Source organism: Aricia agestis, chromosome 20 (genome assembly GCF_905147365.1).
Source record: "Aricia agestis chromosome 20, ilAriAges1.1, whole genome shotgun sequence".
In the NCBI taxonomy this organism is placed as follows: Eukaryota; Metazoa; Arthropoda; class Insecta; order Lepidoptera; family Lycaenidae; genus Aricia; species Aricia agestis.
The window spans coordinates 14,155,600-14,180,154 of NC_056425.1; the positions used below are offsets into that span (position 1 = coordinate 14,155,600).

Consider the following 24,555-nt stretch of genomic DNA (forward strand, 5'->3'; position numbering starts at 1 on the left):
TTTGACATTCGATCGTGAGCGCGTTTGGCGTTTACTAAGATTTTGTATGGGAGCTGGGCTCACTCCCGTGAGCATCGCTAGGTGGCGCTTTTTTTTTTTAATAAAATAAGGGGGCAAACGAGCAAACGGGTCACCTGATGGAAAGCAACTTCCGTCGCACCATGGACACTCGCAGCATCAGAAGAACTGCAGGTGCGTTGCCGGCCTTTTAAGAGGGAATAGGGCAATAAGGGAGGGAAGGGAAGGGAATAGGGGAGGGTAAGGAAGGGAATAGGGTAGGGGATTGGGCCTCCGGTAAACTCACTCACTCGGCGAAACAGCGCAAGCGCTGTTTCACGCCGGTTTTCTGTGACAACGTGGTATTTCTCCGGTCGAGCCGGCCCATTCGTGCCGAAGCATGGCTCTCCCACGTATAAAATCCCATCAAAATGTGTACCTGTACAAATCCCATACAAAATCTTAGTAAACGCCAAACGCGCTCACGATCGAATGTGAAACAAAAACTCACACTCGGGCTCTCAGTTCGGGAACTAACCCAGCGAGAATTTAGTACAATTCGTGCGTTGTCGTTCCCATAAGATAAATAGCCGAGGGTCATCAGCAATATGGATCAATGTGCATGGGGAAAATGACGAATGCGCTGACATTAGATACATGCAATTGTGTCGGATGCGGCGGGCGGCGGCGGGCGGCGGATGGTGCGCTAATTGTTGTTAATATTCCACAGCTATCTTATTTCTATTTATTGAGCACGAGGCTGGACCTCATCACGGCGAACGTTCCAGAAGGATAAACCGATGATGCGCAGAGTTGGTAGAATGTAGATGCTTGTTAAGTTTAAATTAACTAGATGTTTATTGTATTTTGGTAGCCGTAATTTTTTAAACGTCCTATTTCCTGTCTCGGCAATCAAAGTAGTCAACTAACCAAATACTTTTCAAAGTAAAATTTGTTTAGCGGCTCGACTCTAGAGTCTAAAGTATTACAAATAGTTAAAATCAAAGTGAGTTACTGTCTGACAGAGAGACAGGCGCTATATTTTATAAACTCCTACAACTTTTACGACAACCCACTAGCAAGAAAAGTGTCTGAACTCTGAACTAATTAAGGAGCTTATAGTACGCGATACCATACGGCGGGATCAAACGTATACTGTATAAGAGAATATTGCTAATGCCTCGACAGTCTTAGACATAAAACAATATTAACAACAAGGTAGTAATTATTATTTATCAATATTGATAATTTGACGCGTGTTAACTAACTCTGTCTCTTTCGTTTTTCAAATCCCTTACCAGCCATAATGTTTTTAATTTTGCGCTCTTATTACTGTCCATCCGAAGTACCTATCCGATTATAAACGTTGAAAGCTTTCCAATCAGTGCTGATTGAGTTGAGCTTACCTTTGAACGATATCCTTTGATTGCTGAATCCAATAAGAAAGGGTCGACTCAATTTGGCCGGATGATGGGCGGCCGGAAAAGGTTTATAATTTATTTATACCGATACTAACGCATTTACTGTTATTGGGTCAAATTTTGAGGCTTGCTTTGAAAAGAAAAGTTTTGAATTTCTAATATTTACCTTACTATTAGTAAGACGCGTACCTTAAGAGGAGTCCACACCGCCCTTTTTTCCATACAAACGTTGTCCCCTGTTTCCTTCCTGGATAATGCTAGTAGAGTTATAATTTTTTTCCTGAATATCTACGGCCACTAATACGATGTCCCTATGTTTTCTTTTTTTTCATAATTTAATTATTAAATAAGATATGAACCTTCAAAAACCCAAAAAAATGGCCAGATTTTCCGCTGTGCTCAAACGTCTAGAAAACAGATTTGGCTAGATTATACAAAAAAAGCAAAACATAGGAACACAGCTCAAGCCTTTTTTTAATCTTTAATGAAAAAAGTACTTAAATCAGTTAAGTTTTGGAGAAGGAATCAGGGGACAACGAATAGTTGATTTTCTGGATTTTCTGCAGTTGTCTCTATCGCGTTCTGCGGTATAGGCTTGAGGTAAGAGAGACAGCTATAGATATTACACGTACTTTTTTTTCATTTCTCTAGCCCCTGGTGTATCCTCTTAAGGACTTGTGTTACGATACGGGTAGCAGACAACGAAAAATAGATATATTTAATAAGTACTTTTTTTATTATATTAAAAGTGTTTAATATTTTTATACCATACACATATTTATATACATATCTATGACCCAGGAACATTGAAGACTTTCTGTTCGGTCGGCGGAACTCGAATCCACGGCCCTCGGATTGAGCTACCACGCGCTTAACCAGTGAACCACAGAAGTCAAACGTTAGGTACGCACGTTCTCCATTAATGAATTTCCACGCAAACGAAGTTGCGAGTAATAGTGGATTTAGGTACAGGGGTCGATTTAAGCCTTGCCCCAACTTCCCAAGTCACTAGTCGAATCGCATGTTCAAGCCGAATCACCACCCCATTAACCATTTACACAGTACTACAAAAATCGCTTGTGACTAGTTTATTCTGTGTGAAAATGTGGCGTAAAATAGTCGCATTACGCAATACAATATTCGCAATAGGGGCATTGAAATCGTTCGACAATCCATTACTGGAGAAATAATTCACAAAAGGTAATAAGGTAAGACTACAGTACAGACAAACTATGTACTATGTTCGGACTATTCTCAGCAAGCGATCGCTTGCGACTGAGCGTTGGCTCGGTCGATTTTGTCACCAGCCGCATGCGGCCAATAGCCGCGCGGCAAAAGTCGGTTGGCACTTGGCAGTCTACTTTTGGGGCTTGAGCCGCATGCGGCGTGGCCGAATTGCCATGTAGACAGTCGATTTTCGCCGTGCGGCGTAAATCGTGCGGCTATAGTCACCCGTGTAAACCCCGCATAACATCTACTCGTAGTTATGTAAGTAAGTACCTATGTATAAAAACCGCTTCAGATTACGATCAAAAGATACAAAGAAATAAAAACATCTTAGAAATTGGGTCATCTGACCCTGCGACCTCATATATACGAGGACTATTGTGACGGAGCTCGTACATCATAATCCTTTTAGCGGTGATGGACGACGTTATGTGTGACGGCCGACGGGTTCGACATGCGACCCGCCCACAGAACACTCCGAGGATCACTTGTATCTCATTAATCATATCATCACTCTATGAGTGTTTAGTGTTTCTAGGAGTGTTTTTCAACCTTTTTTATTATATATAAAAAATATTCATCAACATTCATACATTTTTTATCATGTATGAATGTTGATGAATATATTATTATCCCTAGCGGGTCGGGACTCCATCTGGGGATCCACAGATTCAATTATTATTTTTAGCAAAAAATTAAAACCGACTTCCAAGTTCCAAGGTAAAAACAATAATAACATCCTTATAATATGAACTAAAAAGTATTAAATAATTTTTCCTGTCTAATAGTGCCTTTTTCCGAATTCGGCTAAAACTCAACTATTTCTGTACTCAATCTTCATCATTTTGAAGTCGGTACCAGATATAGCTGAATCTTCAGTCTGCCAGAATACTTATTTGAAACTTTTGTAACTGGCACCGACTTCAAAATTATGAAGATTGATAACATTTTAAACTTTCGCGTTGCATTATAATTATTTTTTTTTTAATCGGGACTTAACGCGACTTATTTAAGTAGTAATGCTACTACGAGTACATACTTTTTCTCGACGTTTCGGCTGTGTTGCAACGGCCGTGGTCACGAGGGGACTGCAGGAGCGCGACGTCTTCGTTTGCACCGGGCGGTCGGTTCTACGACTACCCTCGAGTTGTCCAATATTTGTGTTCCAATACACTGAAAGTCAGTAGGTTCACTGCGACACACAACAGATACAGTTAGTGTGTGTCGCAGTGAAATTAAAAAAAATATTTAATTATGAAGATTGAGTACAGAAATAGTTGAGTTTTAGCCGAATTCGGAAAAAGGCACTATTAGACAGGAAAAATTATTTAATACTTTATAGTTCGTAATAAAAGGATGTTATTATTGTTTTTACCTTGGAAGTCGGTTTTAATTTTTTGTTAAAAATAATAATTTCACTCTTTTTAGTTACCTAGTAAACTATCGCGTACTATACGTAGAATAATACACCTGTATATAATAAAATAGGCCAAGTGCGAGTCGAGTGGGTGCCAAACGGTTTTATACGGTATATATACGACAGCTGAGATGTATCACGTGGGCTGCGGCCTGACCGGGCATAACACCTCGCTCGGTCGGAAGATCTTCCTTTAGCCGCCACGCACACATCCCACAAAATCTTTTATTTTATAGGAATTGGATTGGATCGAACAAGGATCAAAGCATTAATAAAAGCTCAAAATCACAAAACAGTCGGTTCGGGATATAAACTAGTGTTTTATTTTATCGCCCAAAAGAACAATAACAAAATACTTTGATAAGTTCTCGGTTTAGAGAATTTTTCCAATGAAATGATTTAAGATGTTTTTTAAACTAATGAATTGTTAAAAAAGACAAACATTAATTCCGTGTTCACAATTAAATTTTATTAGACTTTGCAATAATAGCGCAACTATTTGAATACGCGCGCCTTCAAATTTCTGCTGACTTGGCGCATTTACAAAAGGCGTGGGTTTTAATATACTTAGTTAATAGTGGCTCTGTACATGGTATAAGTTATACGCTTGTAAGTCACGCAGAAGTATGTTAGGCCGAGAACTTTTTTAAAAGCCCTCGTATGTTAATATATATAATAATTTTTAATAATTTCTTGTTCTTTTGCACTAGGTGAAAAATCTTCGAAGCTTCGAAAGACAAAGCTTCGAAGATGTGCTGGAGTCGTCAGTCTAAACGACGAGTCTAGTCACATCATAAAAAATTATCACTAAATTTGCTCTAGAGTCTAGACTCGTAGCTTGGAGGTGTAGGGACCATGTATGTGTGAATGTACGAGTGTCAGCAGTTTTGTGTCTGGGAGGCGATGTACTCGTATGCTAGAGACGACGAGTAGTCACTGCGTGAGGCCTTAAGGCCCAAAACTAATACCCGTAACGGGTATTAGCTTTGAGATAATAAAGGCCAAGTTTAATATCACCTATTGGTTTTACTAGTGCAACCCGGGGACTTATTAGTGAGGGACTAAAAGAGCTCGTACAGAGGAATACAAGAGCTACGGGCAGACAAGTGTAGTCCTGTATAAACGAGTGCACAAGTGTATAATGTGTCGCGACTCGCGATTGTACACTCCTGTACAGGAGTCGGCGGAAACGGCGCGGATCAATCACCCCCCACCCCCCGCGGGCAGGACTCCCCCTCCTCCCCGTCGCCCCCCCTGCCCCCGCGGGCAGGACGCCCGCCGCCGCCGCCCCCCCTGCACCCGCGGGCAGGACGCGCGTCGCCGCCACCGCCGCCGCCGCCGCTCAGTCCGCGCTCGCCCGCACACCGCAGCGCACGATATGCGCCATTCCGCGCTTTAGTTTTAGTGAACACGGACGAAACATAAACGGTAAGGAATGTTAACATGAATATTACATTAAAATAAGAAAAAAATACAGTTAGTTCATAAAAAAAAAATTACCCTTTTGCTTCCTAAACGTGATGATGGTACAGATTTTTAGCTCTTTTTTGGAAATTCGTTAAATTTTCTCGTATTTTGATAAGCAGCGCGCAGTTGTGTACACTTGTTGCTTGTGTGTATTGCCTGTTGCTGTACAAACACAAACATAAACAACGGAGGCAAAGCTCCGTCCCGCGCTTTTGTTCGCGCTACGCGTCTACGGCAGGCTCTACGCCGCGCTACGGGCGCCAAACATTTTGCACCTCCTTTTTTTATTCTCTAAGTGCCACTATTGCTAGTCAGGGTTATCGCTAATATTCTTTGAAATTATCATGCTTTTCCTTTTATAGGTAAATATAAAGTGATAATGGTTGCCGGTTTTTCAATTTTTAACCTAGATATCTGGAACAAATGAGTGCTTTATTTAAGTAATTCAAATATTTATGTAACAAAGATTGATTTCAAATGAGATATTCAATCAATGATGGCATAAAATAAGTAATTATTTTGCTCGTGTTGCTAGATATAGTTTGTTTTTAAGAATGCTAAATCTCAAACACAGGAAGTATTTGACCTGATTACAAATAATATCAATTTGTGGCAATTTGTAGACGGTTTTTTTTTAATATGAAATAAGGGGACAAACGAGCAAACGGGTCACCTGATGGAAAGCAACTTTCGTCGCCCATGGACACTCGCAGCATCAGTAGAGCTACAAGTGCGTTGCCGGCCTTTTAAGAGGGATAGGGGAGGGTAGGGAAGGGAATAGGAGATGGTAGGGAAGGGAATAGGGTAGGGGATTGGGCCTCCGGTAAACTCACTCGGCGAAACACAGCGGTTTTCTGTGAGCCCGTGCAGGTATTTCTCCGGTCGAGCCGGCCCATTTGTGCCGAAGCATGGCTCTCCCACGTATAAATCTCCCACGGTTTGCTATTGTGATGTTCATCAAATGCTGTTAATATAGTTAGTAATCAGTAGGCGTTTAATTTTCCGCTTTTATTTATAATTTCAATCTCGCCCTGGCTTAATTTTAATTGAGTATGTAACTTAGATTTGTTAATATTAATTAACATATTATGACTTAACGAGAAATTACTATTAGTAAGTTGTGGAAAAAGATACCAATTATTAGCTAGTCATTTTCAATGTCGTGCTGAATTTTATTCATTATTTTTTTATTGACGAATTATACAGGATAAAAAACAAAACATATAACAGGATAATAACATTAAAAGCGATAATAGATTTGTCTTATCGAGGTCACACTTGTGTGTGTAAATTTTTGCATTTCACACAGTAAAACTTGTTACACGCAATTTTATCAAGGCAAAATACGTTCAACCGGTAACCGTACATTTTTCCTGTGTCCTTTAATCTAAAATTAGTAATTGTGAAATCAGATCCTGAGATCAGGAAGAATTTAGATCATGAGCTACGTTGAAACAAACACACATATTTAGTATTATGCTTGTGAAAAATGATTACCCTTCCTTTTAGCCCCCAGTGCGAGTAGGTGAAAATATTTTCATTTACTGTGTCCACTGTGTAACACGATCTTGAACGAAGTGTTGTCAACAAAGCGTAGTGAATGTAATTCGCGCGGTGCGCAGGCGCAGGCCCGGGAACTGACAATTGCCACTCTACTAAGTACTCATCCCATTCGCGTGAGAACCGACTGAAAGTTAGATTTTGAGATGGATTAACTGGGTTAACTACTGGCTTCACGGAATTTAGAAATTGAGGAGCTGTTTGTGTAAAAAGTAGTTAAATACTCGTAAGTGTGCCTAAACGTTAGAGAAAACTCGAAAGTGATAATTGAGCTAAGATCTTAGGTTAGGCCTAGTCTAGGTAGCTAAATTTTTGCGCACTTGACAATGAACACAGAATTATTACTACCAAAGAAATAAATTCACAGGCAGATGGCAAACCTTCGTTATTAGTCCAGGTTGCGTCAAGACTCAAGACCAACTGTAAACTATGTACCGATGTAAATTATTGTAGCTCGCGATCTGTCACGACTTACAATAATTTACATCGATATGATATAACCCGACCGAATAACGTAGGTCCGCTACCTAATATGAATCAATTTCTATGATAGTATATTTGAAATTCAATAAGTTACGAACACGTAGCTGTCAATTGGCTGCTAGGCCGCGGAACTGTGTCACGGTGTCACATCCTAAATGGTTCTAACTACGTCCTGTTCTATATTTATACTTTCAAGGAATATGCAGATTTGGTCATTTTCTAATACCGAGAATAACGATCTCCTTCACTTTATTAAAGTTGATTGAGTGAGCTACGGATGTCGTTTAAATAATTGTCCGAGAAATTTCCATTTGAGAATTGTTTGAACAATTTTAAAGTAATTTTAATTCGAATCTTGAGACTTTTGTTACCGTTTCCTGCTGTAGATTATTTATAGATAGGCACTTAATATGAGAACATAAATGCAAAGTACACATCGTAACGAAATAACGAACCCGAGTTAGTGCGAAACGTTTATTAGAAAAAAAAAAGTTTTATAATCTGTGATCACAGTAAGATGTTTTGAATTGACATGAAATAGTTGAGCCGCGGCGCGCGTTGATGTCTTTTTGTAGTGAATTCTTGCGGTAACTTAATTTGCTTAGTTCCTCATTAGTATTGATTAAAGGATGGAATAATTTATTTTTAAATAAGTCTTAAAATAAATATAAACACATAAAGTAATACTTCTAAACAATAGCAAGGAACGTGTTCTGCTTCGGTGCAAATTTTAAAATTAACAATATTGAAATGAAATTATTCACTTCGCAGTCACCTTGGTAACAACACGATCGAAGATTAGCCTTTAGCTAAGTTGTAATAAATCAAGAGATAGGTGTTGAGATATTAAAAGAGTGGATAAGCGTGGTGCGGCGTGATGCTGGGCGGCGTGAAGGGCGGGCGGAGGGTGCTCGAGGGCGGTAATCCGCGGATCCAGCACAAGTGGGGATCACACGTCTCCGGTATTTGTCGCGATATTTGTTACATTTTTATTACTTTTTCCGCCAAGCGGATAATGTAGCTACAACTGTTACACGGGGTTTTTACACTAATATTTTGATTTTTGCATAGCTTTGACATTAAAATGAAAATGCAATTATAATAATTTAAATATAATAGTGAAAGCGTAGTGATCGATAACATTCGTGCTTTCTTTCTTCTAAATATCTTTCAAAGTTTAATAAACAGAGTGGGTACCTAACTAACATAATATCCTTATAATTTGATTTCGCTTTTCACTCTTTAAAAACCTTTAAAAATATGTTTGTAGGCGGTCGATTTTGAGTAAATTTTTTTATATTATTAGGTTTATATCTTTAAATAATAATAAATATAATTAATTAGTTTAAATTCTAGTATATTAGTATTAACAATGAATTCAATACTTATGTTTCTAACTCTAAAGTGTTTCTTAAAGATTGATTTTAATCTGCCATATTTTTCGTACGTCAACGGCATCTGCCTTCTTATTCCCCGACCGGATGTATTCTATACAATAATTGTTTCACTAGAATCAATCTCCCGGAAATTACCATTTTAACGTTTACCATTACATTTTACATTTTGTAATCAAGAAATATTTATTGATACCGAGATAATTAAATATATCAATAAGGTTTAACGCAAATTATTATATAAACTAAACATAAACCTTACATTAGGTACATTAATTAAGAAGGCAATTTGTCGTTTTTGGATTATGTGTGTAACGAATTTGGTACATGAGTTTATGTCATGTTTCATATACACAACATTAAAAGTGAATCGATTGGACACAACATTATAATATTATATTAACTGTAACAGTTGGACAGGGTGCGGGAACTATTTTCGTACACGAGTCGCTTTCATTTGGCAAATGTTACATTAACGATAATAACTAGTATGCACATTGCAAACACGTCTTTAATGGTTTTCTCGTCCTCCGTCATTTGAACAAATTTTTAAAAAGAAAGGCTGGGCATTAGATAATTATTTTTACTGTACTAGTATGTACCTACTAGCGCGTTCTTGTAATTTTTATAAACTCTTTACCGAATATGATTAACGAACTAAAAACGATATCGTATGGAGTGGATACAATTTATTTGGCTTTTATGTTCTTGCATTTTAACGTTGCAGTCGTAGTAAACATACAACATAGTTTATATTTTAATAATAAAAAGCCAATCTGTCCAAAGTTAGCCCTGATTTAAATATTATGTTAATTCTTTCATAAATACAATAGATTATAGATAACGTAACATATAAAATTCACCCACTGCCTTATTTACTATAAATGTTGTTTCTAGTAAGGAGCATCCGTGGCCTAATGGGTAGACCTTTGGTTCGCACTGTTCGCGTGTACCAATGAGACGTTTTCTGATCTCAAGTACATAATACGGACGCTCGTACGGTGAAGGAAAACATCGTGAGGAAACCCGCACATAGTTGGTCTCAGACGTATTGACTAGTTCTTTCCTCTGGACTAGGCCGACTATGATGCGAGAATGCCGTATGCGCTTGGGCAACCATGCGGATATTTAAAAATCTTGTCCCAGGCACTACAGTATTTGAGGGGTGGTTACTTCGCTCTGAAAAATACTGTATGAATCATCCATAACGGATGTAAAGGCCTAGTTTTTGTTTCTAGTGCATCATTTGAAGCTAAACTTTTTCTCTTTAAATAGCACAAAAATGTTTGCAACACACACTTAATGACGAGTTTTCGAAGGGCCATACTAAGCTCTAACCCATCACCCGTGTAAGAGGAAGTACACTCCTGACCTACGCGGGCCACTTGTTAATTGAGAGATCATTAGCAGCACTAATGAGGTTAGTGGATGCGCAGGAGTGGGCGCTTCCAGCGTGGCGCCGCCCCTGCGTGTGAGCGGCCCCCGGCCCCCGGCCCCCGCCCCCGGCCCCCGGCGGCTCAATAGAGATTTCCGCCACATCCGCGCCGGCCCCCGCGTGTGATCGTTTTGCAATCCACGCCGAATCTACACCACACAACCGGGTCACTTACACCGCCCGCGCCGTGACAACAGCCGAGAGCACTTGATATAATAGGCTGAAGATAGCCAGTGATGGTGTTGTAAAGTAGACCGACAAGATGTAGCAAGACGAGCACAGTTCTGTACTGCCAGTGACCCACGTGGCAACTGTATTACTGTAGGTGCTTAAATAGTCGTCAGACACTAGACAGTCCTCAGTTTAAAATTTAAACTACGAGTACAACTATAATAAGCCAACTGTATTTAATGTAGTTGGTATATTGTTATGTGTCACAAAATTATCTGAAGACTAGTTTCCAGAGCGCGTATGAGCTTTACGGGCATGGCGAATGCTCTTACCATAGGAACGATTTAATTTGGGTAATTTTTTTTTATGAAATAAGGGGGCAAACGAGCAAACGGGTCACCTGATGGAAAGCAACTTCCGTCGCCCATGGACACTCGCAGCATCAGAAGAGCCGCAGGTGCGTTGCCGTCCTTTTAAGAGGGAATAGGGTAATAGGAGAGGGTAGGGATGGGAAGGGAAGGGAATAGGGTAAGGGATTGGGCCTCCGGTAAACTCACTCACTCGGCGAGCGCTGTTTCACGCCGGTTTTCTGTGAGAACGTGGTATTTCTCCGGTCGAGCCGGCCCATTCGTGCCGAAGCATGGCTCTCCCACGTATGCCCAATATAGCCCAAGTGAATAGGGCTAAAGCCAGATAGGGAAAAGTTAAAAAACTTAGTTTCAAAGCGCAATAAATTAACGATATAAAAAATATATCGTTAATTTCTTCTATTTTTTGGTGGCGTGAAACGCGCTAGGATATTATTGTTCATCAGCTGAATCTTGTTAAAATCGCACTCTTATTACTAAGTAATAGTTACCTATTAACTCGATCCCATTACATTTTTAGATATTATAGATATCTAATATCATAGCAATTCTCATTATTATTCCGACAAAATGTTCATTGTATGCCAAAGCACGTGTACAGAGAAACAGGAAACGAGCTAGATAAATGCAGTCGCAACTAAACAATCTCTGCTTTTCTCAGAAGTGTTGTGACACAATTAGTATGTATTAATGTGTTTGGTCGCGCTGCACGGTTTATTACCGCCGCTGCCGCTGGCAATGTCGCGGCCGCACACGTGCACTTGTCACTATATAAAAATAATAGGGTTCCGTACCCAAAGGCTAAAAACTGGACCCTATTACTAAGACTTCGATGTCTGTCTGTCCGTCTGTCTGCCCGTCTGTCTGTCTCCAGGCTGTAACTCAAGTACGGTAATAGCTAGAGAGTTTAAATTTTCACTCATTATGTATTTCTGTTGCCGCTATAACAAAAAATTAAAAACAAAGTAAATATTTGAGGGGCTCCCATACAACAAACGTGTATGGGAGCCCCTCAAATATTTGTATAAATGTTACCGTTAGAATGTAGAATACGTTAACGTGCACATTACCTAGGTAACCTGCAGAATCCGCTAAAGTGTGAAATTTGAAGAAAAAAGATAACAAATCGCACTTTACCTAGTTACTTTGCATTCTCTTTCTTCGTAAAAGTCCTAAAAACATTCACTTAAGCTTGTCAACCTAAGACTGTTGTTGTTTTGATTGGTTTTTTTCTAGGTTATATTTTATTAGTGGACTGTGGAGTAAACTTAAATTGTATCAATTTATTCGTTTGTTTCTGTATTAAAAAAAATAATTAAATAATTCTCTACAAATAACTTGCTTTATTAAAACAAGAACCTGTTTTATGTATTTAAATGAGAATAGAATAAACTTTTTGCACTCTAACTAGTAACTGACTCACACAGATAATCTGCAAAGTACCTTGTTAATCTGCAGTCTAACTGGTTCACGCACATTAACGGTAACATAATTTTTCTTTAATCTAATTATTCTAATATATAAAAATAAGTCGGGTTTTCCTTCCTGACGCTATAACTCCAGAACGCATGAACCGATTTCCACGGTTTTGCATTCGTTTGAAAGATCTCGGGCTCCGTGAGGTCTATAGAAAAAAATATATCAGAAAAAACTTCAAGAGAAAAGCAGGAAAACAGGGAAAATCATTTTATGGCAAAACAACGGGACAGCTATTGTTTATTAATGTTTAAAAACTTCCAAGCCCTCTGGGCAAAATTTGTATCCAAATGTCATGCATTTGTAACAACCCATATGAAATAGGTATTTGATTGTGCAGAACTGTATTTTTTTATGCAGAAGCATAGCCGTGTTCTATAATCAAATTCGTGCAGTTCAGAGACTAGTTTTACATAATACAGCGTTGTTCTCCCCCTCAAGTTATCTGCCGAGCCGTCTCTAGCCCATGTGGCGCCCGTGTGCAAACATTACCCTAGCGCCCCCTAACAAGCGCGCGCGCGGTCAAAATGAAATGGGTACAAAGTAAAAGTACAGTTTGTCCGGCCGCTTAAGGGTGAGGACTCTAAGCGGTGGCTTCTTTCATTCCATCAGATGAACTATAACAGTACATCAAGTTACCACATAGGTACTGTCAAATTTCTTCAATATAAAATAGATAACAAACTCTATCATTATTTGTTTGTAGATTGAAGTTTTTTTCGGTTTTGACCATGATGTGCTCTTGAGTCTTGAACTCTTGACTGACCCTAACAAGCCTAACCCCAAAACGTAAATTTTATATCGCTTAAGTACTTCCATTTTACTTTAAATTTCATGTTCTATACTTATTAAACATCACATCATCACAACATCGGTATTAATTCGATTTCATTATTCTATTTCATTGAAGAGCTCTAACTTCTCTACATCCGAAGAGCCAGCATGGCACAGTTCGTTTTCTAAATTAGAAGTTAGAACACCGCTTTTTTGTATCTAAATCCAAATCCTCCTACTACCTATTTTGAAAAAACGAGCGATAGGACACTCACAATTACACCAAATAATATATTCTTCATTTATGTGTTTTAAGGCTCATTTCACGTTGAAAAATAAAGATTATAATATTTATATTGCAAAAACCGAGCCGCTCATGGCGCGCCTTGCTTTGTATTCTACAAATATAAGAAGAGCTTCGGATATTACACAAAAATGTTTGCAAACTGGAGTTCTTTTTACGTTGGTCAAGCGTGGGCCGTGGCGGCCGGCCAGCGCGGGCGCGCGCCTAGTGCGAGCGGCGCTCGGCGCCCCTAAGACCGCGGCGCCCGTGTGCACCGCACACATTGCACCTAAGGGAAAGACGCCCCTGGTTATCTGAAATATTATAAGAACGTTTATTTGCATCTTGTTATTAATACCATGTTATTGGTAACAATATGGTACAATGAGAAATAGCACTCATATTTTGTCGGATACATAAAAACTATCCTACATCTTTTCCCGGCACTCAATTACTCAAATCATCACCATACTCCTTTTTTAAATCGCTTTGGCGATAAGAGATAGATTTTGCATTAGTAATATTATAGTAGAGACTAGAGATGACATAATATTGACTATATGCCTTGAAATGTAGGAAAGATCTTCTCAGTAAAGTTCAGTTCGTCTGCCAAGATTGACAAAGGTCGGAGTCGCATACCGAACCCTGGCTAAATATATCGTATAGAACCGTTATACTCAACCTGCGACCCGCGGGCCACATGCGGATGGGACGGCCCGGACCGGTGCGGCCCAGACTTTGTCAGTGGACCGCGTGAAGTTATAGTTTGAAATTCACGCCCACCTCAAAATAGAGTAAAAAGTGCAAATCCAAAATTCGTTATTCCTCTTAAATTCGTAAATCAAGTACGTTTTTATTTTAACCTTAAACATTTTTGGTTGCGGCCCGCGACACCAGGACCGAAACGTGTTTGTGGCCCGTATAAGAAAATGGTTGAATACCACTGGTGTAGAATATAAATCTAGATAGGTACACTTTTTATTTTGTTTGCGTATTAATAACCTATATCTATCGAGAGTTGAGTGTTTGACCTTATTGTATTTAGTTTAACTATATTTTTATTCAATGTAGGTAATATATATTATTTAAGTGTTATGTTGTCCATAATACGGTTATTGTTGATTCTGCATCAGTCAGCGTGGGCGCGTATCGCTTCGCCATGAGCATTACAATTACAAATTAATTGATACAACATTAATGCACCTCATCCTGTATTCAAGTAAGTAAATATGTCGCGACAAGTGCGAAATATATTGTTGATAACATCTGCAGTTAGATAAAATTTGTTGAACAAACAAATGAAAATGTCATTGGATGAAGAGGCTAACTTTAAAAAAAATAGTTTTTTTTGCAAAAGTGAAGGTTTTATGACTGGGAAAATGATGTGCAAAAAAAATGTTTGATACACAATTTAGCTAGATCATATTATTATTCGTATTAATTTGATTGCAATTTTCCCTGTCCTAATTAAGCCCCCATTTATGCACAAAGCGAACATTAAAAAAATTAGTTAGCCATTTCATTCACTTACGTCTTCAAATGGCGAAATAAAACGGATCGTCACATTTTCACCTTGGTTTTAGATCCTAGCACACGTCGCGACTGCATCGGCTTTTCACACGGGTACCTGATTGATCGAATTACTTTTTTCTAGAATCTAGATAACATTCTAGACAAAAAATAATCCGATCAATCATTCAGATATAAAAAAAAATCTATTTTTTTGCTTTTTATTTAATTTAACACAAGTAGCTAGCAAACTTGTACTAGTTGTAACGTAGTTGCAGTAAAGTTTTGATCGAAATCATGTGCAATGCGTCTCGAATCTCTGTTAATTATTGTGCTCATAAATCAGCGTCGCTGGTGCAAGATGATGTCACGCGGAATATATTTACTTACAATGGACTGTCCATATTAATATTGTCAATTTGTCACTGTCTTTATTAATATCTTTAATACTGGAGTTATCATCGTTATAATTATTTAAGTTGCTATTCTCTACATTGTCTGTGAAACAACTAGATTATTTTTGATAAAAGTCGCATCCACGAGAAAGGATACATACAACTTTTAGGGCCTGTTTCACCACTTTCTGATAAGTGACGAATAGGCTATCCACCAATTAACTTGACAGATCAAGTATGGAGAATCTGTCAAAAAAGTTGTGAATACGTGGGAGAGCCATGCTTCGGCACGAATGGGCTGGCTTGACCGGAGAAATACCACGTTCTCACAGAAAACCTTGCTTGCGCTGTGTTTCGCCGAGTGAGTGAGTTTACCGGAGGCCCAATCCCCTACCCTATTCCTAGGGGAGGGTAGGGAAGGGAAGGCCTTCCCTACCCTCCCCTATTACCCTATTCCCTCTTAAAAGGCCGGCAACGCACTTGCAGATCTTCTGATGCTGCGAGTGTCCATGGGCGACGGATGTTGCTTTCCATCAGGTGACTCGTTTGCTCGTTTGCCCCCTTATTTCATAAAAAAAAAGAATAGCCTATTCGGCACTTTATCAGAAAGTGGTGAAACAGGCTCTTAACGTAGCAAAATATTTATATAAGGTACCCTCTGCAACATCTACGATTAAGCTAGGAGGGTTTTGTTTTATTCTGTGTACCTTATACAGACAACTTTTTAAAACGATGTACTAATATATTAGATGTTGCTTCCACAGGGGTCTTTGGAAGCAACATCTCCGACTGCGCTGTGTTTTTCTTTGTGTACCGTATGTGTCTACTTTTTTTTCTAGGGCTTAAACTAAACACCTTCTGTCATTGTTATTAAGGAAGAATCAATAGATTATTATTATTGAACGAAATTATTGAAGACAAGAACTCTCTTGACTAAGAAGTCATGAGAGTGTCTTTGACACTCTCATGACTTCTTAGTCAACAGGGTACAGGGTTTTTACCAAGTGGCTATTATCATGTTCAGAACCATGGCAGTCGAGATTGTAACTTATCGTCATTACAGCATAAATGTGGTACCAGATCAATATCTAGTAGTAAATACGAGGTCCCTATAGTAAATAATTATTTCGGAGACAGAACACTAAAAAACGCTTGCCATACTTAATTATTAATTACTAAATAGCTTACCTGAAAACATTAGACTGGAACCTAATTTATGTAAATTTAAAAGGATGTTGAGGAAGTTTTTGTTGGGGACGCTTTAGTTTTGTATTTCATACGATACCTACTGAGGCTTCACTAGCAGAAACGACTTTGTAATATTAGTGTCAGTATATTTATTTAGATATTTAATAGCTTAAAGAGACTGTAACTTGCAATCAAACTGCGTAAGCAGTTTTGCAAGAAGTGTATATTTGTTAAGTATACTATAAGATTAAATAAATAATAAATGTACGCGTCGATGTTTCAGGGCCAGGATGCCGCTGCAGCTGCGGCGCTGCGCGTCGTTCGTGCGGGGCAACCTGCTGACGATGCTGACGGTGCTGGGCGTGGCTTCGGGCACGCTGCTGGGCTGGAGCCTGCGCGCGACCGGCGCCCAGTGGTCCCGCCGCGAGGTCATGTACTTCCAGTACCCCGGCGAGCTGTTCCTGCGCATGCTCAAGTGCCTCATCGTCCCGCTGCTGGTGTCCTCCATCGTGTCCGCCATCGGCTCCCTGGACCTGAGCCTGTCGGGGCGCGTGGGGCTGCGGGCCATCGTGTACTACATGACGACGACGGTGTGCGCGGTGATGCTCGGCATCGCGCTGGTCACCACCATCAAGCCGGGCAACGACCCCGGCGCCTTCTCCGCGCCCAACGCCACCAGGAAGCTCGTCACCAAGGAAACGCTCACCTCCGATACGCTGCTCGATCTCATAAGGTGAGCCTTTCTCGTCGTCTGTTAGGGTCAATTCAGACCGCAACGCGACGCGTAGATGCATTTCTAAAGTACTGAATTGACAGATTTCGTGAGCGTGACACGCCTTGCAAAACTCTCAAATCCATAGTTTAGAAATGCATCTACGTGTCGCGTTGCGGTCTGAATTGACCCTTACTCTCAGCTCAGTAGCCAGCATGTATAGCAATCAGTTATTCAGTCACTCGAGCTTAGGAGCTAATCCAGATACTGCGGGGATTGCATGTTTTTCTTTTATTTAGACGTGGTTGGGAGACAGCGCGCGAGTCCCGCACGAGTTACGAACTAGACAGACGCGTCTTGGACTCCGTGACGTCAACACTGTCTGCTATTACGAGTATCTGTGATGAGTAGTGTCGACAAACCCGGTGACCCACATTTCGATCTTATGATTATGGCAGTAGGGTCCAAAAGTAATAATCTGAGTTATAATAGGTCCGAGACAATACCCTCTCGGTCGCATGCGTCTGCGGTCTGTAGCTGTACCGTTGACCCCCGTAATAGGAAAATGACCGCGTTCAATGAAATAATAATTATTGGCCACCTGCGTACACCTATAAGACATATATGTATGTTTGTATTTCTGTCTATTGGTAGCGCGTACCCTAAGATTACAATCTTAGGTTTTCCTGATGAAATCTCAATCATTGAATTTTCTAGAACAGGTGAGTCAGATATTGACTACCTACACAAAAATAAATAAGGTAAAGTTGCATAATACTAAATAGTAATTAGATATGTGCATGTAGTACACAGTGAAATTATATTATATACCTTCGTAGGTTTGTGTAATAACCGAGTGGATCCAATGTAGACAAGTAGTCACAAATTTTATATGAAGTAAAAAATGTTAACCCAATATCCAACACTCTTTTCATCGACAACCCCAGTCTTAAGAGCGTTTACACCTAATTTCAAGTTTCCATACAAACCTGCGGCGGACTATTTGATTTGCTATGCGCGCAGCGATTTATAGTAGTTTTAAAATATTTGTAGAAAAAAAAATAACAAAAGATTTGTTGATATTTAAAAACATTTTTTTTAAATTAAAGTGTCCTTCTATGATATGAAGTTATTATTATATTAAATTAAGTTAAATAAATAGTTAAAAAAAGTTTCAATTCCTTGATATTTCAAATTACATAAATTTAAATAGGTACCCAAACGAAATATTTTTTTCTGCTAACTATTTTCAATAGGTTATTATTATTATTTTTTTTTAATTAGATCTGTCGCTGGTTTCGTAAATTTTAAGCTTCCAAACTGATACTAAAATGGAATTTAAGAAAACCTCTGTTAAGAGTCCGTATACGAAATTTTGCCGAAATTTTGAAGAAAACGACAGAAATAATCTATATAGATAAAATTCTATCCAATCCGAGAAAAAAGAAAAAAAAAATTGTGCCAAAAAACACGATTCAAAACAACCTAAATCTCACATTATATTACTCGCCGCAAGGCAATTGTGAGATTTAGGTTGTTTTGAATCGTGTTGTTTGGCACAATTTGCTTTTCTTTTTTTTCTTCTTTCTCGAATTGGATAGAATTTTATCTATAGATTATTTCTGCCATTTCCTTTTTATGAATTACATCTCCAAGTTGCTGAAATTAACAGCAATTCTTTGCCCATTTTCTCTAAAATTTTGCCGAGTTACATATTTTTTACTCAACTATTTCATATTAAAGTGGTAAAAAGTAATTCCAACATTGTATAGACGACTTTCTCAACAGTATATTGTATTTTTTTCATACCGTTAAGACGTCAATACAATCCATAAACTGGTGATATTCTAAACCTTTTACACCAAAAATCACAAAACTGTCGCGGGTTTGAGTTGGATTATTTAAAAATACTAAAAAAAAAACAAAAATCTAGCTCCAACATTAGATTATAATTGAAATGATCTTACATATTGTGCATTCAAACTTATAGAAATACTGTATTTTAACTGTTAAATCACGTCTGTTAATCAGCGAAATCGGCAAAATTTCGTATACGGACTCTTAAGGTATCGAGATTTAATGTACAAATACTCTACAAATCGTATTTTTTTCTCTGCTAACGAAATTTCCTATAAAAATAAGTTATCAACATTTTTATCAAGATTTTTCCAAGTTTGAAAAGTACAGTTTTAAGCCAAATTGAGCGTGAAAGGTGTAAACGCTCTTAAATAGTTCCAAATAGTTAAGGCTTAGAGTATTGGGTTAGTTTTCGCAACAGTCACCCAACCTGTATCGGTGCCCTGTGTCACAGAGCTCTCGGCAATTGGCAATTGTCAGCGGCAGTCCCCTCGCCGCGACGCCGCCGAGCGCCGCGGTCCCACCGGCTATTTATACACCGACATACATACCGACCAGGGCTGCGAATATCTCTACTAGATGTAGAAGAATAATAAGGTTAAAAGTATAATTAAACGCATAGGCTAATGCCTAATTGTGAAGCTACTTCATTCATTAGAAGCAGAGACCTTAATTCCTCTATGATTAGAAGGGAATTTGTAGTTTATGCTCTGTAACAAAGATATCTTAAACCAACACAATGTAAAGAGTGCCAAAAATCTTATCCAACCTTTGAGAATGAGTCAGCGCTTTTCATTTTTTTTTCTGGGCTTTGCTCAGATTCTTCAATTTCACTTGCTCTACTGTTTTGATCTGCTAATCTCTGATAAACTTCTGCGGGTAGCCCTGGAGCGTGTATCAATCAGGGTCGTGGCGGGCAGGTGTCCCCCGCGGGACGTGTCAGCAGCCGGCAGCCGGCAGTCGGCAGGTCACGACTCACGACACGTTTCCGCACACGAACATATCACATTTGCGAATGTACTTCGTTCCCATAAGATTTGATCTCGATGTAAACATAAGGAATCGACTAAATTAATATGTCACGATGGTTTCCTATAGAGGGAGGTTAGGTATACCTTCGTGAGGTTTTGCTAGTCTCCTGGAAATTGTGCGAGTCAAACATATTGTTATATATTCTATTTAGGTTTTCTATCGCTCTTATCATTCTTAGCTATAAGTATATTTAATTGGGCCTAAAAAAGTTTGTAAGACTATATTTAACTACCAATAGATAAATGGGTATATGTTCCCATAGATACTCTGCAATATGCGTCATAGATCAACTAGATCAGATAGTGCGTGAGGCAGGCGCAGTCGCGGCGTTACAAAGCATACATGTCTCTACGTTTAAAAGATATGTCCTTGTCGCAGACAGCATTGATTTAGGAGTAATTTGTGCCTATCTTCGCGTCAGCAGTAATTCGCGCCTAGGTTCACGTCGCCAGCCTGCACGTCCGGCTATTTCGACAATTGAAATAGATACGCTTTTGAAAGCACTAGGTGCAACTAACACGATTTGCATGACACAAATATTACAGTTATCGTTGATGAACCCCTAGCGATGGAGTAAGTTAGGTTAGGTTAGTAATTCCCACGAGTAATTTAGAGATTTACTCGTGGGACAGTGGAGTAAATGGCAGCGCCGGATTTATATTTTTTGTGAGTATAGGCCGCTTTAATTTTGTCGCGGCTTAGGCTGCGTTTCCACCAGAGCTGAGCGGAGCTGTGTTGCGAGGAATGTGTTTTTGAGAACCAATAGCATCGCCGCGCTGAGCGATGTCATGGCAAAGTCATGTCATTGAAGCTATTTAATTGATATAATTTTCTATTGGTTTTCAAAAACACATTCCTCGCAACACAACTCCGCTCAGCTCTGGTGGAAAGGCAGCCTTATTTACAAACTCTGCCACCATCCTAGGACGCTGCCGCTCCCCCGAAGACGCCATAGGACACTGCCGCCCATAGGCCAAGTAAATGGGCTGAATCGACTAGCAACGACGCTGCATTAATCTTGTAATAAAATAAAATCGAGGATATCTCTTCTCCTAGTATAGGCGTACTTTAGATGTATGTATGTGCATGACTTTCGTCCCACGACGAATAAGTTAAGTCTAAAGATTATGATGATGTAGAGACAATGTTATTGCAGAAACGTGTTCCCGGAGAACATCGCGCAGGCGACCATCGCGACGTACCGCACGCGCCTCGTCTACGACCCGAACGACCCCAGACAGGTCCAAGGTTCGACACTTTCTGTTACTTTACTTCTTACTCCTATTTTTTTCCTCTTTAAATTCGTTGCTGGCTGTAGGGCAAAATTTTTAAAGTATCCCGTATCTTGCTGACATGGCTGCCTGACTACCCCAATATAAACACCCCCAGGTCACATAGAGACGTACGAGATCAAGGGTGATTACCAGAGCGGCACGAACGTGCTGGGGTTGGTGTGCTTCAGCATCTTGCTGGGCATCACGCTGGGCAAGATGGGCGAGCGCAGCCGCCCGCTGCAGGCCTTCTTCCACACGCTCTCGGAGGCCATGATGATCATCACCGGCTGGGTTATATGGTAACTTCTGTTAATCAAACTTTAATACACTGTCTTCTAACTACTTCGGTCAAAAACCTTACAAACTGGGCCTCAGTTCAGACCTCGCAGAATCGTGGCATAAGTTTTTCATATTTTAATTTCTTTATTTTCTAAAGGAGTATCGCAGTTCGTACATGCGGTTTGTGCATAAAGTCTTTTTAAAAATTGATATTCCTTTTTTAACGAACTTATTCCCCGGCATAAAAATTTTACACCTATAACGTACAAACAAATGACATTTTCTCATTACAATTGTTGTAAACGTTTTAATATAGTTATCTAAAGTTATAAATTTCACGAGAATGTTCCTACTGGCCCCACAGGACAGGCTATGCCTAGTGTGGGGATTTGTCTTAATTTGAAGTTGTATAATATTGTATTTTTCTGGAAATAATATATTTGTAATTTGTAATATACCTAGCGGAATAGAGCAACAATCTCGAGCTGTCAAACGAAACCGAAATTGGTGTCATCTGTGTGTAAAGATATGTGTATACACTATACACTTACACAAGCGTGATTGAACATGATTTCTATGAGATTAAATTGTCAACGTGCGGCACGTGCCGACTGGACGTCAAAAACAGAGTGCTGCTGTCATGTATCATACGTCTCTTTTTACCACGCAGTGTTACTGATAGACGATAGTGACATCTCTCTTGCTCAGGCCTTTGTTTCTCTATTCCGCTAGGTATATTAACTTTATGGTGAAAACATAATGACGCTTTCTATGATAATGAAGCTAAGGAAGTTTGAAAACGTTTCAGGCTGTCCCCTCTCGGCGTATTTTTCCTGGTGACAGCGAAGATCATGGAGATCGAGTCGTTCGGCGAGCTGGTGGGCCGGCTGGGCATGTACTTCATGACGGTGCTGCTGGGGCTGTTCCTGCACGGGTTCGGCACGCTGTCCATCCTGTTCGTGCTTGCCACCAAGAAACTGCCGTGCCGCTACATCGCCAAGATGGGGCAGGTCATGGCCACCGCGTTCGGGACTGCCTCTAGGTCAGTCATCGCGGCTTAATAAAATCAAATTATCGGGCACCCGTTTGTTCGGTCATTAAAGTCATCAAAATTTGGCTGTCTCCCGCTTTGCTTGGGGAGGGAAATTGGATATCTCCTACTCCTCCAATTTTCTTCTGATTAATTTCGTTGCAGGCCCCAAGACAGATTTAGCTTGTACCTCGTGCACTCCTGAGATCATATCAAAGGGTTTTCGTGGTTGGTTACCACCATAGAGATAATCTTAATATATATATTTCTTGTGTGCGTGTGTATGTGACTGAACTCCTCCTAAACGACTGGACCAATTTTGATGAAATTTTTTGTGTGTGTTCGTGGAGATTCGAGAATGGTTTAGATTTACAGTTTGGTCTACTGGAAAATGTTTTTTCAATTAATTTCTTATTTATAAGGAGTTGTTGATTTTGGAATGTTTTACATTAGATCCGGCGGACGGCGCTATCATTGCATTCAATATTATTCTATTTCAATTTTAGTTTGTCCTGACAGATGGTGCTACGATTAATTTGAAAAAAAATTTGTTATTCAATTCATGTGCAGATTAAAATATTAAATAAATAACACATAGGCTACAATTTTAACCGACTTTCAAAATGGGGGAGGTGTTATGTTCGTTTTCTTATATTCAACGATTACTCCGCCGTTTGTTAACCGATTTTCAAAATTTTTCTTTTGGTATATAGGGTATCATCCCAATTTGGTATTATATTCAGAAAAGTGGTGATCTGATGAAGGATACATAAGTAATCGAGGGAACTCCTCAAAACTTATAGGAAAACATATGGTGACTTCGGTTTCGTGAGAAGTATTCTAAGCATATGCTACCAACAAGTAAGATTTTGCACCGAGATATACCTGGTATACCGTGGTTCGGAAGGTGCTGAGAGAATTCCTGATTCTTTATAGATACAAGTTTGGGAGTTTCGGCGTTGTTTTAAGAACAGAAAGCATATGCTACTATGCAAATTACATTCTTCATCATCATCATCATCATCATCATCATCACTACCATATTATACCATTTCATAGTCTTTTAGATCGAGACTCGAGTTTGTCAAGCGATAATTAAAAAAAATCTATATCTACCTAATATTATAAACCTGAAGAGTATGTTTGCTTGAACGCGTCAATCTCAGAAACTACAGGTCCGATTTAAAAACTTATCTCAGTGTTAGATAGATCATTTATCGAGTAAGACTCATCATTTATCGAGAAGGTTATATTATATTATTACTCTAAGACTAATACGACAGAAGAAATTCAGGAAAATGTGGGAAAAACGGGGGAAATATTTTTTATGGGAAAATATACCTACGGATTCTGTAAAATTTCTAATTTACGCGGGCGAAGCCGCGCGGGACATCTAGTATACATATAAGACCGTACTGATACCACAGTTTATCCGGGCGACACAAAAGTTGCAGTGGTGGGAATGTGTGGTGGGCCATTTACTCATAAAAAAAAAACAAATCAATATGGGACTAAACAAACTATTAAAGTAATTTAACTAAATAATATGTTCCGTTTATAAGACTATGCAAAATTATTATATACAGGGTGCAATTAAACCTTACTGCCAATTTTTTTCCAGGGCTTAGGTATCATTAGGAGAGTCCATTTAACCAAAAAACATTGGGTGCTATATATTTTTTATTAACATATTTTATCCCATTTAAAATCGTTGCAGAACGGTCACTCGCGGCGCGAGGAAATGAGAGGGGATAACCCGGGGGGAGGCGTGCGCGCGGGGTCACATCACGCGTGGGCGACGCGTCG

The 24,555-nt window shown here is 39.3% G+C and overlaps 1 protein-coding gene and 1 long non-coding RNA gene across 4 annotated transcripts in view; one reads left to right on the forward strand and one right to left on the reverse strand.

The window, feature by feature from the left end:
- Positions 1–20,229, reverse strand: LOC121736947. The gene is made up of 4 exons (XR_006037083.1): positions 20,218–20,229; positions 10,260–10,264; positions 437–515; positions 1–87 (listed from the first exon to the last, which is right to left on the reverse strand). It is a non-coding gene; the product is annotated as an uncharacterized LOC121736947 (long non-coding RNA).
- The window catches only part of LOC121736945 (excitatory amino acid transporter 3), a 25,550-nt gene continuing 6,389 nt past the window's right edge, over positions 5,395–24,555 (forward strand). For 2 of the 3 annotated variants that reach the window (XM_042128422.1, XM_042128420.1), the window contains exons 1-5: positions 5,395–5,490; positions 16,849–17,298; positions 21,323–21,414; positions 21,556–21,739; positions 22,528–22,761. In XM_042128422.1, coding sequence (XP_041984356.1) covers positions 16,856–17,298; positions 21,323–21,414; positions 21,556–21,739; positions 22,528–22,761 — 953 coding nt within the window. In that variant the 5' untranslated portion in view covers positions 5,395–5,490; positions 16,849–16,855. Of the gene's footprint in view, positions 5,491–6,670; positions 6,674–16,848; positions 17,299–21,322; positions 21,415–21,555; positions 21,740–22,527; positions 22,762–24,555 lie in introns of all 3 variants that reach the window. The other variant, XM_042128421.1, reaches the window with a different exon arrangement.